We start from the raw sequence: 16,116 nt of genomic DNA, 5'->3' as shown, positions 1-16,116 counted from the left end.
GCTGAAGTGCACACACAGCCTGTGTGATGGTGCGATTATTTGTAAGAAGGATTTGCATGTTGCTTTAGAAATTAACTGTTTGTTTTGGTGATTACTCTCACTGTCTGTCTGTGCCGTTTGCTTGTTGAATTGGCTGGACAAACATTGGCTGTTATTATGGGAAGTAAATAAAAATGTGGAATGAACATTCAGGTAACAGTTAGAAGACAGTAGTCAATCCTGGGAAACTTTTGTCTGAAATGATATTAAGACCCTATGTTCAGGTAATTACATAGTGAAGGCTGGTTTAATTGTTCATGTGTTAACAGTGAATTTTATGCCTCTACTAAATGTTTTATGTTTAATGAGGCACGCTCATTAGATTGATATTGAGCTTTAACCTTTTGATTGATGAAGAGGTGGTTCATATATTTTAATGTGCTCCTTGCTCTGTTGCCCTTTGGCCAACAGAATTAGTTATCATGCGTCAGTGGGAGGTCAAAGGCCTTTAAAGATATTATTGTAGCATTGAGACTGACCTCTCCCAGTGGCTGCAGACATTGGGATCCTCTAGGTTGAGGGAGGAAGTGATGTAAGGCAGGAAACATAAGGCCACAGCCAATAGGACTGTCCTATGACAGAACAGTGACACGGTCATCTCAGAGCTGCACCTTCGGTGAGGAATGGATAAGGAAAGGAAACAGGTTAACCGTCTGCATTGGAAGGTTTCAGTTTTACTAAATATTAATAACAATAATACAAAAAAATTACATAAAGTCATTTAGTATAGAAGTTACCTATACCAACATTAAGAATACTGTATATGTACTGTGTGTTTGTGTCAAAACACAAACATTTAATTGAGATCTCAAACCTGAAAAGACAAGAGTGTATCAATTTATCAAATCTTGACTGGACATGTCTCACACATAGTGTAATAAAAAGACTTTAACACATTCTTCACAAGCTAATGGGCTAGGGAAGGTTCAAGTCTTATGTGAATCAGACTGACATATATTATCAAAATAATTTTTAATAAGATTCGATGCTTCAATGGGCGGAGCCTGATTCTACTGTCAATCTCACAGTTGAAGCTTCGCAGTGAAACGCGGATCATGCCATTCTGGCGATATGGGGGTGCTCAACGTCTGATTTTACATAGAACTACCAGTTTTCTCCCAATAAGTTAATATACAGCCTATTACAATATACATTTCAACGTTTAATGCTGTAAATAAACATGTAAAAAGATAAAAACTTTAAATAAATGTTTTTAAAATGCGTGAATAAATCCAGAATTGTAACCCTAACCCTGGGGCATCAGTGCACATGTGTAGCGTGTAGTGGCAGAAAAGGAACACTTGCTGAAGAGACATAGCCCCAGCTTCACCAGTGTTGTGCAGAGTTGTCTGAACCTCGCGGGACTTTCTGATAATTTATCACCGTTGATGAACCGCACAAAGAATATCATTTTGTTTTTAAACAGCCAGCTACTTGCTACTAGGGGCGGCTGTGGCTCAGGAGGTAGAGCGGGTTGGCCGTTAATCGGAAGGTCGGCGGTTCAATCCCTGGCTGCGTGTCGAAGTGTCCTTGGGCAAGATACTGAACCCCGAATTGCCCCTGGCGGCTATTCCGCCAGTGTATGAGTGAGTGTGAATGTTAGTTTCCGTTTGAGCACTTAGGCTCAGTGTATGAATGTGTGTGACTGGTGAAGGCAGATGTAGTGTAAAAGCGCTTTGAGTGGTCGAAAAGACTAGAAAGGCGCTATACAAGTACGGAGCATTTACTTGAAATAGACCCGCAATGAACGTGCATGCAGTTGTCCACGGCATGCACGCAACACTCTGCACAAGGCCGGTGAATGGCAGGAGAGAGAGAAAAAAAGGTCAACAATAAGCCTTAGTTTAGCTTCGGCTTGCAATTGCCGCGCACAAAAACACACACGATTCGATTATCAGTCGACTATAGGCAGGACTTGACGATTCTAATTCGACTATGTAAATCCTCAGTCAGGGACAGCTCTATAAACTATATTATAATATTATTTCAAAACGGACTCCGTAGATTATCCTGACAAAGTTTCTAGAAGATTGGGCTAATGGTGTTTGACGAGTTCCCGAAAATAGGATTTTGAGAAAAGTGAGTTTAGAATTTTACATTTTTTCAGTGGGCAAATCCAGTGCATAAAATTCTGAAAGTATTTTGACCCTAAACCAAGCTGTTTGAGATAAGTGCAAAACTTAAAAATTGACTGTTACAGGGCCACCATGAGCTAAATTGGGTGTCATTTTTGCAGTAGAGTAGTGGGTGTAATTTGCAACCCACCTGCCAATTTTGGTGAGTTTTAGTCTTGCAGTTTTTCCTGTATTTTTTCCTGTGCTACACATTTATTTCCTTGCATTAAAGTGGCATTATATTTATTATTAGCCCACAAGCTAACATGACTCTCTCCGTAACACAGCTTTTCTGATGTTCACTGTTTTCACCCAAGTGAATGTTCACCAAAATGTTTAATGTTTGGGCTATCAAGTAATTCCATGTATGTATCCATGTAAGTGAGATCACTAATCATTACTATTGAAGTCAAAGTCAAGTTGCAAGTATTTAGATTCAGTCAATTCAAGTATAAAGTTATCACATTCAGATGAAATTTCAAGTCATGTGATTCAATTCCATACCTGGTTTGTGTATGATTTGTAGGATTATGCACACTGTGTATGTTGATTTCAGCTTATCTGCCTACTGAATTTGACACATAGGCTAAAGGCTGAAAACCTTTAATATCTTCTCTTTTTTATACTTTTATGTTTTATACTTTAAATATTTTCTTTTGCTTGCACAATCTAGTTAGAATGGAAATTTTAGAGGCTCTGCAGGCTTTGTAATTTGCAGAATTCTTTCACCACTAAACACATGAGTCACATAGGGAACCTTCAATTTCCAAAGTAATGCTTTTAGTCTAGCAAAATAAATGTTGGATTAAAACAAATCTGGGTCATATCAACATTTCTATCACCGTTCTATCTTTACTGACTGTTGTGTTATCACAAACAGTAATGATACTGAAGTTATTACACAATTGTGGTATTTTATTTTTTTAGGTATTTCAAAGCATCTCACAATCATATACAAGACATATGAAGCACATGCAGTTTGTCCAAGGAGCAACGCTTCTACAGTTTGATAAGAAACTTTAATTTACTTTAAGAATAATACTCATTTTTTCAAGATTATGCAACTATTAGAAATTTAACATTTAAGTCAGTAAAATAAGATGAAATGGACTATTACAAATTTAGTGTTGATATTTGGCATCTAGGCTCTGACCCTCCCTGCAAAGAAACACCAAGCTCAGCTCAGCACAGCAAGGAGTGGGAAGTAAGGATCTTACAGATACCCTAGATCAGTGGATCTCAAACCTTTTCTGTCACACCTCCCTTCAGAATTCATAAATGTTCATGCACCACCATCCAAAAGTGGATTTAATTTGTATCAATCATAAACAATCCAGCCGATTGAAATAAACAAGACTCAGGTTAGCAAAATCGCCTTGCTAACAGTGGAGCACTTTTGTTTGTTTATGTCACCACATCAATTGTATTCATGCAAGTTTAGGTCAGTCAACATCCATGTCCTGAATTGGCTCTATGCCTTCCCAGTTTGAGAACCACTGCCCTAGACGAACACTGAGTCAGAGCCTATAGGTGGATGCTGGACCACCAGCAGCAGCAGTGACAGCACAGCTTTCAAGTTAGCCGTGTGGTGGCAAAAGAGGGAACTGAGTAAGGTTCTTTTGTGGCAAACAAAATCAAAAGGAAAGGATGAAGCGAGTACAAGTTCAGTCATCATTTATGGAGATACCTGTTCCTGTGCTATTATTCCTCACAAATGTTTCACATCACTGTTAAACTGAGCACTCTTGGTTGAAATGGGTCAACACTTCTATTACGGCAAATCAGATCTCATCTTTTCAAGATCATTTCTCTAAAATCACCATCACCACGAATCACTGACAATGATGTGATAAGTGTAACTAACTGATAGACTGACAGTTTGGGCTGATGTGTATTCAGGTAGCAGGAGGACACAGAAAACCCGATCCTTGTGTGTGTCCTTTACCCCAGTGAAAAACAAAACATGAGCATCAGTATTCCTGTCACATCAGAGGACAGAGAACAGTCAAATAAACCCTGGAAAGAAGTAAATGCAGTGATAATTGCCTCATACATATCAGTGTGAGCTGATATAAACAACTTTAGTTGTCTTTGCTCTTTATTAGTGTGAGAGCTGTAGCTCTTTATTTAGGGCCCGAGCACGAACCGTGCGAGGTCCCTATTGAAACTGCAAGGATTATTTTTCTTTCTTTTCTGCAAAGTAAGCTCAATTTTGGGGGCCTAAACATACTCAAACTCACCAAACTGCACAAAATTCAGGAGTGGCGAAAAATTTCGTATTCTCAGGGTTTCATGCATGGGCGTGGCAAAATGGCTCGCTTGCGCCCCCTACAGAGCAGCACCCGGGTAAGGTTTCACCTACATGTACGAAATTTCTGTGATACGTGTATCATGTCCAGATGCACAAAAAAGACTCAAGAACCCATACCCTAAAATTAATACGAAGTCGGCCATTTTGGATTTAATGGTCATTTTTGCCGATTTACACACTTTGTACTCCTCCTAGGGATTCAGTCAGAACGACTTCAAATTTCTGCTGTGCCTTCTAAAGGTATCCCTGGTGTGGCGTCAAAAATCAACTCTTCGCCATGACACAGGAAGTTGTTGTAACTTCAGTGTACATGCTCACATCTGAACAAAACTTTACGTGCTTGATAACTCTCCCACCCCGAAGACATCTACACACCAATATTCATTTCTAGTCATAGCGGCAAGTGCTATGTAGCGCCACAAAGGGGACACAGGAAGTGACGTATAACATGCAGCGTCCAAAGCGCGTAGCAAATTCATAGCCGCACCGGCAGAGCTCCAGAATGTGCAACGCGGCCCCGAAGCGCTACACGTGCAAGGGCCCGATCAACGCTGATCGCAGCTTTAATTATTATTATTATTTATTCCGCCGTTTTTTGGCATCTAACTAGTCCTGTACCGTTTGTCCTACAAACTTGGTTTCAACTTCAAATTGTACATTAAAAAAAATGTTTAGTTTAGGAGCTATGCCCTTCCAAAGTGAAGGGTTTTACAGCTTTTAGCAGACTTTACCAGTGTGTGATGTGATCAGTTAGAGTGGAGACAGGAGGATTTTGCAGACCAGAATTTTTTTTGTAAACTGCTGCTAGTCGCGTATATTTATCTCTATAAGCACAAAAAAGGCACCAAAATGTAGCCACATGCCTTTTCTCCCTCAAAATGTCGAAATCATAATCAGTGGACATTTAGTTTTTTATCTCTGATCCTTAACTGATTGGAAAGTCTCAGTCGTCTCCCATTCACTCCCTGTTGTAGCTGCAGGCTGAGGTCTCCACGTCACTAATTCTTTAACTTGCTGTCAAAATGATAGCTGTAAAGCTTTTTTTATTAAGCAAATACACTTTTTGTATCAACAACACATCAAATTGTCTCATTCCAACCAGGCTGGCTGGTGGTGCAGTTAGTTAGCAATCAGTCTCCTGAGCTATGGCTCCAATCGTGGGTTCGAAGCCTGCAGCTTGCACCGGTGTTAATTGGTTTCAGCTTTAAACGCCTATAGTAATGATAACAAACTAAATATGGTGACCACAAATTCCTTCGGTCATAATTTTAGTACATTATAGCTTTAAACTTTACACAGCTTTTTGTTGTTGCTGTTAATGATGTTAATTTATCATCTATCTTCTTCTGTACCGTTTGTCCTACAAACTTGGTTTCAACTTCAAATTGTACATCATCTTCATGAGATGGGTGCTATCCTGTGTTGCTGATTTCTGAATTGGTTGATTTTATATTAATATTTTTATGCATTTTAAAATGAATGGGTTCCTATGGGACTCCTCTTCCAACCTAGCGGGGGTGGAGCTAGACTCCCATGATGCATGGCAGTGAAGAAAGTTTTGCTAAAATTTGCTAATAAGTCTCCTATTTGTTTGAAATACAAAACAAATACTTTGTGATTGATGTATTTGTTAAATTAGTCGTTTTTCCTCTTTTGCATCCATGCAATAGCCGATTTGTATTAAGGATCTGAGGAACTTAGAAGCAGGTAAAGCAGCGACCCCACGAGGTTTTATACATCCAAAGAACTTCCATAAAAACCAGACCAGGCATTTATTTAAAGCAGGCGTTTATTTGTTAAAATGTGTCCCCACACCAGGCCTGTAAAGGAGGAAGGCGGCTGTTTGGGACTCGGCTATTAATTGAAGTTTTACACTATGTTTTGTTAAACTTGTCTGCTTAGAATATGGTGTAACTTCAAATTGTACATCTTCTTCATGAGATGGGTGCTATTACCTGTGTAGCTGATATCTGTAATGGTTGATTTTTTATTAATATTTTGATGCATTTTAAAATGAATGGGTTCCTATGGGACTCCTCTTCCAACCTAGCAGGTAGCGGAGCCAGACTCCCATGATGCATGGCAGTGTATAAAGTTTTGTTAAAATTTGCTAATAAGTCTCCTATCTGTTTGAAATACAAAACAAATACTTTGTGATTTATGTATTTGTTAAATGTGTCTGCTTAGAAAAGTGTTTTTTGTTGGTAATAGTCATTCTTGTGGGGGTTTACTATTGAAACCAGGAGTGAAGTGCCTGTTTCATTTGATAAAAATGGCTGCATTGATAACTAGCCCATTGCCAGGTTTGAGTGGACTCTAGTAGTTTCCTGCTTTGCTCCACCAGTTCTTCAAGTTGCTTTCTCTTTCTTCCTAATTGTGGTGAAGACCCATGCTTTATGTTTACATGCTCAGCTGCTCAAGCTGTAACTCAAATTGCCCAAATGATAGCTGAAAAGCTTAACTTTTTAATGCACTTTACCATCAATAATACTTCAAAAAGCTGTGTGATCCAACAGCGTAGTAAAGAGGCAGTCCTCAGAGTACCACTTCATGCGCCAGACATTAATTTGATTCACAATATTAATATATTATAGCCTGTGAATTTACATAGCTGTTTGTTGTTTGAACGTGATGCTAACAAAATGTGGAGTCCTTACTGACTTGCAGTGGTTACTTTCAAAATTTGTTGTTGTCTAACTCCTAACCTCTAACATGCCCTTCCTGTGCTCTTCTTCTTCAATCCCCTACAATTATCTTGTATTGATCTTGATCTTGCACTTTTTTGTAGCAATTGCAAAAAATATCTGGCAGCTCTCACACATTTTTTTAAGGAAATGCCCATTCTAATTTTAATTACAATTCGTTTCAACTTCATTGAAGTCAGCCATTGGTTTTAGGCAGTAGTGGAAAAATACAAAGTGAGCGAACAGAAGAAAACTCTAAATCAAATCAATATGTGGTGTGACCACGCTTTGGCTTCAATTCAATTCAATTTTATTTATATAGCGCCAAATCACAACAGTTATCTCACAGCGCTTTTTATAAAAGAGCAGGTCTAGACCATACTCTGTAATGTTATTTACAGAAGCCCAACAATTCCCACCAAGAGCAAGCACTAGGCGACAGAGAACCTCGACCGGTTGGGGGTGTGAGAGAGAGAGAGAGAGAGAGAGAGAGAGAGAGAGAGAGAGATGGAAGGCAGCCTACACAGTATACACACAGAGGTACAGACAGTAAAGGTGATGTTGCTATAGACTAAATGGAAAATGGTACAGATATTTATAGTAGTGTTAATGATAATAATCGTAATGTTAATGATTATAATAACAATAATAACAATAGGACTAGTAACAATAGTTGTAGCAGAAGGTGTCGAGCTGGAACACGGGGGCAACAGGTGACTCGCAACCACAGATCCAGACTCCACAGCTCCAGAGCCAGAAACACCTGCAGGAAGTGGTGGGAGGAGAGAGGAGAGGGACGAGAAAGCACAAGACTACCGGAAAGGGGAGAAGTCGAGTTAGTAACATGCAATAATGGGATGAGGTTGCATACAGAGGGAGAGAAAGTAGAGGAGAGAGTAGCTCAGTGCATCATGGGAAATCCCCCGGCACTGTAGGCCTATAGCAGCATAACTAAGGGATGGTTCAGGAGTCACCTGAGCCAGCCCTAACTATAAGCTTTATCAAAGAGGAAAGTCTTAAGCCTACTCTTAAATGTGGAGATGGTGTCTGCCTCCTGAACCCAAACTGGAACCTGGTTCCACAGATAGCTGAACGCTCTGGCTCCCATTCTACTTTTGGAGACTCTAGGAATCACAAGTAACCCTGCATTCTTGGAGCGCAGTGCTCTGGTGGGGTAGTAAGGTACTATGATCTCTTTAAGATAAGATGGTGCCTGACCATTAAGAGCTTTGTAGGTAAGAAGAATGATTTTAAATTCTATTCTGGATTTTACTGGAAGCCAGTGCAGAGAAGCTAAGACATGAGAAATATGATCTCTTTTCCTGGTTCCTGTCAGAACACGTGCTGCAGCATTCTGCATCATTTTTGGACAGGATGTTCCTGATTTTCGCAGTGGTGTTGGAGGCCAGGGCGATGCCATCAAGGGAAACTATATCTTTAGATAATGCGTCACGGAGGTGCTTGGGCCCCAGAACAATAACTTTAAGTTTTATCTGAGTTTAACATTAGAAAATTACAGGTCATCCAGATTTTAACATCCTGAAGGCACATTTGAAGTTTAGCTAACTGATTAGTTTCATCTGGCTTGATCGATAGATATAACTGAGTATCATCTGCATAACAATGAAAGTTTATGGAATATTTCCTGATAATATTGCCTAAAGGAAACTTATATAAAGTGAACAGGATTGGTCTGCTTGATGCTTCATCAGTTCTTCTAGGTACACTTACACATAGTTTTTGAAGAACATGGGCAGGTAGGTTGGCCCAAACATCTTGGAGAACTCCCCACAGTTCTTCTGTGGTTTTAGGCAGCCTCAGTTGTACCTCTCTCTTTATGATTCTCTTCATGCTTCAAGATTTTTCTTCTGTTCACTCACTTTCCGTTTTGTTAATTGATAAACATAGTCTACTAACATGTATAATTTTGAAAGCACCCTCTCCCCCATGACAGACCAAAATTTCACCTGTGAATAAGGTCTATAGTGTGTGTGGTCATGCTTTTATGTATTGTGTGGATCCCAGGAAGAGTAGCTGATGTTCTGCATCAGCTTATGGGAAACCCAATAAAATTCAAAATCTTTAGGATTTGTCATTGGGTCCGCAGTTAAGTAGGTATGTCTGGTCTTCTTCCTTAAAAAACAGGTGGTGAAACAGCACACTTTGCCACTTTATTACTCCAGCTGCTTGATTAATCTCAGTGCTAGTGAGCAGGATCAACTTCTAGAAGCCAACAAGGTTAGCCCTGTGTCTTCTGGCTAGCCTCCTTTTGAAAAAGTTGGTTGATAGAGGAAGCCTGCGAGATGTCTCCAGTGGCTGTATGTCTGTTGACAGTGTGTCTGTGCAGGCGGTTTATGGGCCAGCAGGGTCAGTCCTCTCTGGTTTCACTGAGCAAAGAGAGAGCACAGCTGCAGCCACCAACACTGAAATGCTCCCTATCCAAGACAACTGCACTGCTGCACAAACAAGGACCATGTTGTGTGTGTAAAAGGGCTCCAGACACACAACCCCTAATGGAGCGGATTAGGCTGGGCTGTACAACTTTGATACACTGTTCCAGGCAGCACAGTATTGATGCCTCTCTGTCCGTTCACAAAGGACTGGCAGGAAGTGAGACCTGCTCTCTGAAGTCCCTCCAGAGCAAGACAAAAACTTCATCCAAAAGTAGCTAAAATAAGACCAACTGATTTTTGTGGTCTTTACTCCTAGGTCTGAGCTCAAAATTCAGTAAATGCGTAATATATATATATTATATATATAATCATAAAACTAAAATTGAATCGTAATTTCTAGTGTGTAAATAATTACAGCAGATGAAAGTTTACAATATGATAACATTTTATGTGGATCATTTTAGAACATTCAAGACTCAGCTCACTTTGCAATTTTTTTTTTATTGACCTACATCAATGTACATCTTAATACAAAGCAGTACTCTACATCCATTTTGCAAACGTTTTACTTTGAGAGATTCTTCAGGAAAGAAGTGGGTGGGAAGTACCACTCTTCTTTCCCATCAAGGATAATTGGTTGTGCCTGACAAAACAACAGCTGAAGCTGATGAAGTAGGCCTACAGCTGACTGTAATGGATTTGGGCAAGCCTGACAAAGTTGAGATTAGACTGATTATAGCATAACTCTGAGCACATAAAGTGATCAACATATTGAGGATAAAAAGAAACATTGGAATAGTGGTGGTATAGAATGACACACAACAACCCTGACTGGAGCTGTTTTGCAGACCATCACAAAGAAATACTCAACATGTGGGAAACACTTGTTTTAGTGAGCACATACAGTTATGATAGTCTCAACTGGACAAAGATTTAAATATCTCTGAATTGTTCACTTAGAGCGTATTCACACTAGGCCCGGTTGCCTTATACCGTGCCCAAGCACGATTGTCCCCCCTCCCCCGCTGGCTTGCGCTCACATTACGCCTAACGATCCGAGCCAGAGCACGTTTACTTCATCATTCAGTCAGTGATTCCCATATAGGGTTGCCACCTTCAGTACAGAAAAACAAGGGACACCTGTCGCAGCGGTGCGGACCACAGGCCTGATGGTGTGCCAGTGGTGGTTTATCATAGCTTAAAAGATGTTTTCAGGAAAGTATTAAGATTGATACCAATGGACATTATTATAAGCTATCTGCTATTGAAATCAGTGTGAACAGATCAGTCTCTCTCTATCACAACTCAACAGACTAGTGATCATACTGTCATACAAAAAATAGGATGTGATCTGTATTTTAGTCATTTATTAAATCAACATCTACATAACATATGAACTATAAATAGGCTAAAACAAAGACTTTGATATGATTTGATTGGAACGATCCTTTTGCAAAGGATGTTCCACGAACATCAGAGGACCAGAAATAGTTCCTTCTGGCCCACTTACTTTTCAGTTCAATTCAATTTTATTTATATGGCACCAAATCAACAACAACAGTTATCTCAGAGCGCTTTTCATATAATGTACTTGCCTCAACACGAGCCTATGGTGAAAAGGGTTACATTTTTGTGGTGCTTAAAATAGGTAAATAAAAAAAATTGTGGATTTGAACTGTTAACAGTACAGACCAGTCAAATACTCAGTATGAGACTGCAATAGCAGGTTTAAATCTGCACACAACACTGAGGGATATTGCAAAAATTACAAAAATCCCGGATGAGCCCCTAAAAATGTAACCCTTTTCACCATAGGCTCGTGATTAGGCAAGTACATTATAAAGCAAAACATAAAGTATTAAACCCCTTAATGCTTGGTAAAATGGTGAAAGAGACATCCCATTGTATAACACTGGCACCGACTTATCTCCAAACTCAGGAACCTTAGAAATGGCTGTAAAACCAGATATAGTATGTTTAGACTGCTTTGCTTCCCTCAATCTTTACCAACTAACTTCAATAATTTCTTCATCTAAACCATCAACCTGCCTCTTAGACCCCATCCCGACTAGGCTGCTTAAAAAGTTTTACCCTTAGTCAGCACTTCTATACTAGATATGATCAATCTATCTCTATCAACAGGCTATGTACCACAGTACTTTAAAGTAGCTGTAATTAAATCTCTTCTGAAAAAGCCCAACCTTGATCCAGATGTTTTAGCCAACTATAGACCTATATCTAACCTTCCATTTCTCTCTAAGATCCTGGAAAAAGCAGTCGCCAAAGAGCAGACAGTGTGACTTTCTACATAGCAATAGTTGATTTGAGGATTTTCAGTCAGGATTTAGAGTTCATCATAGCACAGAGACATCACTGGTGAAAATTACTAATGACCTCCTCATTGCATCAGAGATAGGACTTGTCTCTGTACTGGTCTTGAACCAAAGTTAGTCAAGGATCAGTCCTCAAACCAATCTTGTTTACTTTATATATGCTTCCTTTCGGCAATATTATCATGAAACACTCCATAAACTTTCATTGTTATGCAGATGATACTCAGTTATACCTTATCGATCAAGCCAGATGAAACTCATCAGTTAGCTTAACTTCAAATGTGCTTTCAGAATGTTAAAACCTGGATGACCTATAATTTTCTAATGTTAAACTCAGATAAAACTCAAATTATTTTTATGGGGCCCAAGCACCTCCGTGACGCATTATCTAAAGATAGTTTCCCTTGATGACATCGCCCTGGCCTCCAGCACCACTGTGAGGAATCTTGGAGTTATCTTTGATCAGGACATGTCGTTTAAGTCTCACATTAAGCAAATTTCAAGGACTGCCTTTTTTCACCTATGTAATATTGCAAAATTCAGGAACATCCTGTCTAAAAATAATGCAGAAAAACTAGTCCATGCATTTGTTACTTCTAGGCTAGATTACTGCAATTCCTTATAATCAGGCTGCTCGAAAAAGTCCATTAAGACTCTTCAGCTGATCTAGAATGCTGCAGCACGTGTTCTGACAGGAACCAGGAAAAGAGATCACATTTCTCCTGTCTTAGCTTCTCTGCATTGGCTTCCAGTAAAATCCAGAATAGAATTTATAATCATTCTTCTCACCTACAAAGCTCTTAATGGTCAGGCACCATCTTATCTTAAAGAGCACATAGTACCTTACTACCCCACCAGAGCACTGCACTCTGGGTTACTTGTGTTTCCTAGAGTCTCCAAAAGTAGAATGGGAGCCAGAGCGTTCAGCTATCAAGCTCCTCTCCTGTGGAACCAGGTTCCAGTTTGGGTTCAGGAGGCAGACATCATCTCCACATTTAAGAGTAGGCTTAAGACTTAAGACTAAGCGCTCTGAGATAACTATTGTTGTGATTTGGCATTATATAAATAAAATTGAATATAATAAACCTGTCTAGGAACGCTATGATTCTCACTCTCTCTACTAACCAATAATCTTGATTTTAACCCCTATTGAATATTACCACAGAAAATACTGATCTACTCAGATACAGAGCATGTCATGAAACAAACTAGCGGCCAAAACGGCGGCTATAACACAGTGAATCAATATATTTGACCGTCACAACCTGAGGGAAATGACTCGTTTCACTATTAGAACATTTGAAAAGGCTACACCAGCCGCACGTCTACAATTTTAACCCCATTTACGTTAGCGAAGCACTAAACCGGAAGTTAGCCTGCTCGGCCGGCAAACGTCAACACAGTGGACGCTGTAGTGCTACTGCCGACTAGTGTTTGGGGGTATAAATGTAAATGCTCTGTATTTGTATAGCGCCTTTCTAGTCTTTTCGACCACTCAAAGCGCTTTTACAGTACATCTGCATTCACCAGTCATACACATTCATACACTGAGCCTAAGTGCTCAAACGGAAACTAACATTCACACACATTCATACACTGGCAGAACAGCCACCAGGGGCAATTCGGGGTTCAGTATCTTGCCCAAGGACACTTCGACACGCAACCAGGGGGAGCCAGGGATTGAACCGCCGACCTTCCGATTAACGGCCAACCCCCTCTATCTCCTGAGCCGCAGCCGCCCTTAAATGGGCCTTTAAGCAGCTTCGTCCGTCCGTCACCGACAGCAACACAGTCCTCAGTGGAGGAAAATACCTGTGTCAACCGGCAAAACTCTTCCCGATGTGGTCTCCTCTTGTCCAGCAGGCATACGGTGTTTCTGTGGTCCCTCCCACGACGGTGTCACTGTACCACAAAGCCACGAGCTAACTTAACCAGAGAAGCTAACAAGTCTAAGCTCGCTCCACAGTACAAATACACACACCTCCGGTTGGTAGTTCACAGTCCCACAGTCACAAACTCCTATGCAGAGAGCGCGGTGTCTGATAAAACAAATTATAGTTACTAACTACTATAGTTAACTTAAAGCGTTAAGTGCACAAAATCAGTCATATAGACACAAAACTTGCTTTTAATTAGTTGTCTATATGGGCCAAACGACAGCCTGTAAAATATATTAAATTGACTTTCACTGACATGGTACATGTTGGGAGCACTGTTTCATTCCATAGTAAGCCTGGCAATTCATCAGTGTGAAAGTGTGTAAGATTTTAGCAGGTGCACCAGCCACTTATTAGACCTAGTAGTCTCTTGGGTACTATTTCTTCAGTCTTTCTCCAGTGAGACCCTTGGCATTCTTAACAGGAACAGGTGGTGCATTTGGAAAAGCTGTAGATACACTTGAATGAAGTGACAAACAAGGGGATCCACCCACAAAGTACAACTTTGCAATGTCCAAAAATCATGAAGATTCAAAACACACCAGCGATAAAAAAAAAAAAACAAACCCAACAGAAGCCCCAGAAAAGTCCCCATCTTTGGTTTAATCATGTGAACATCTTAAAAAAGGAAATCACTGGTGTTTTTCAGCTCGGGTGTTAATCTCATAACTGTGACCATTCTTAATATTAACAACTTTGCACTTGCCTCTACAGCTAGCTGTATTCATCAAAGCTTCAGACTCTGGTTTGGTTGTTTTCAAAAGCAATTTACTAAGAAAATCTTTCTCTGAGTCCTTGTCAATTGTCTACAGCCCTGCATGTCATGTATTACAAGTATACAGAATGCTAAGTGGAATGACAGAATGTTGTGAATTTAGCCTGGAGAGCTAACATTCAGTAATGTTTTAAAGTAGCAAACATTTTGCCTCAGGTCTCTTGGTATCTAGGTCTCAGACTTAGTAGTACCAGTCGGGTTTTGTTCAAAAGATGCGGTCCAGGTTCTGGTCTCAGTTTGAGGCCTGTGCAAACTTTCAGTTAAAATGAAAATGCTGTGAAAATAAAACAATCCCAGGAGTATTGGTGGTCAAAATCCAATGTTTCAGCTTTTCAGGAGTCTTCATTCCACTGACACATTATTATCGATCACACACTATTATAATGTGATGTCATCAGAGAGCTGTGATTCTGTAGCAAGCTGTAATAGCAACCTGCTGCATGTGCTGTGATATATTCTGATTTGATGTTTTTTAGAACTACAGGGAGTAGGGTTAGGGTTTTTCCATCTTTTTCTCTTTGTTTGGTTCCGGAATGATTCCATCCCTCCTAAACTTCTGAAGTTTCTGCTTGCAAAATAAAAAAACAAATTCTCATGCATTGATTTGGAAACACTGATTTTTCAGCCTAATTTCCACCCACTGCCAACGTGTGCATCCCAAGCTGTTGGTCCAAGTACTCTTCATCTCCCGCCTTGACTACTGCAACTCACTTCTGGCTGGACTCCCTGCCTCCATGATCAAACCTTTGCAGCGTATACAGAATGCTGCAGCATGCCTTGTGTTCAATCCACCACAGTTCTCCCATGTGACCCCCTTCTTCCATGACCTCCACTGACTCCCTGGTGCAGCACAGATCACATTTAAGACAATGGTACTGGTTTACAGTGCCTTGCGAAAGTATTCGGCCCCCTTGAACTTTGACCTTTTGCCACATATCAGGCTTCAAACATAAAGATATAAAACTGTAATTTTTTGTGAAGAAACAACAACAAGTGGGAACCAATCATGAAGTGGAACGAAATTCATTGGATATTTCAAACTTTTTTAAAAAATAAAAAACTGAAAAATTGGGCGTGCAAAATTATTCAGCCCCCTTAAGTTAATACTTTGTAGCGCCACCTTTTGCTGCGATTACAGCTGTAAGTCGCTTGGGGTACGTCTCTATCAGTATTGCACATCGAGAGACTGAAATTTTTGCCCATTCCTCCTTGCAAAACAGCTCGAGCTCAGTGAGGTTGGATGGAGAGTGTTTGTGAACAGCAGTTTTCAGTTCTTTCCACAGATTCTCGATTGGATTCAGGTCTGGACTTTGACTTGGCCATTCTAACACCTGGAGATGTTTATTTGTGAACCATTCCAGTGTAGATTTTGCTTTATGTTTTGGATCATTGTCTTGTTGGAAGACAAATCTCCGTCCCAGTCTCAGGTCTTTTGCAGACTCCATCAGGTTTTCTTCCAGAATGGTCCTGTATTTGGCTCCATCCATCTTCCCATCAATTTTAACCATCTTCCCTGTCCCTGCTGAAGAA

General features: G+C 40.1%; 1 protein-coding gene across 1 annotated transcript in view; it reads right to left on the bottom strand.

Annotated features, from left to right (window-relative positions):
• The window catches only part of megf10 (multiple EGF-like-domains 10), a 91,972-nt gene that overhangs the window by 72,125 nt on the left and 3,731 nt on the right, over positions 1 to 16,116 (bottom strand). Inside the window, exon 2 of the mRNA XM_046066309.1 lies at positions 519 to 650. Within this exon, the coding sequence (XP_045922265.1) occupies positions 519 to 637 (119 nt within the window). The 5' untranslated portion in view covers positions 638 to 650. The remainder of the gene's footprint in view (positions 1 to 518; positions 651 to 16,116) is intronic.

This window comes from Micropterus dolomieu, linkage group LG13 (genome assembly GCF_021292245.1).
Source record: "Micropterus dolomieu isolate WLL.071019.BEF.003 ecotype Adirondacks linkage group LG13, ASM2129224v1, whole genome shotgun sequence".
Classification (NCBI taxonomy): domain Eukaryota; kingdom Metazoa; phylum Chordata; class Actinopteri; order Centrarchiformes; family Centrarchidae; genus Micropterus; species Micropterus dolomieu.
This window is presented reverse-complemented; position numbering and strand designations above follow the sequence as displayed.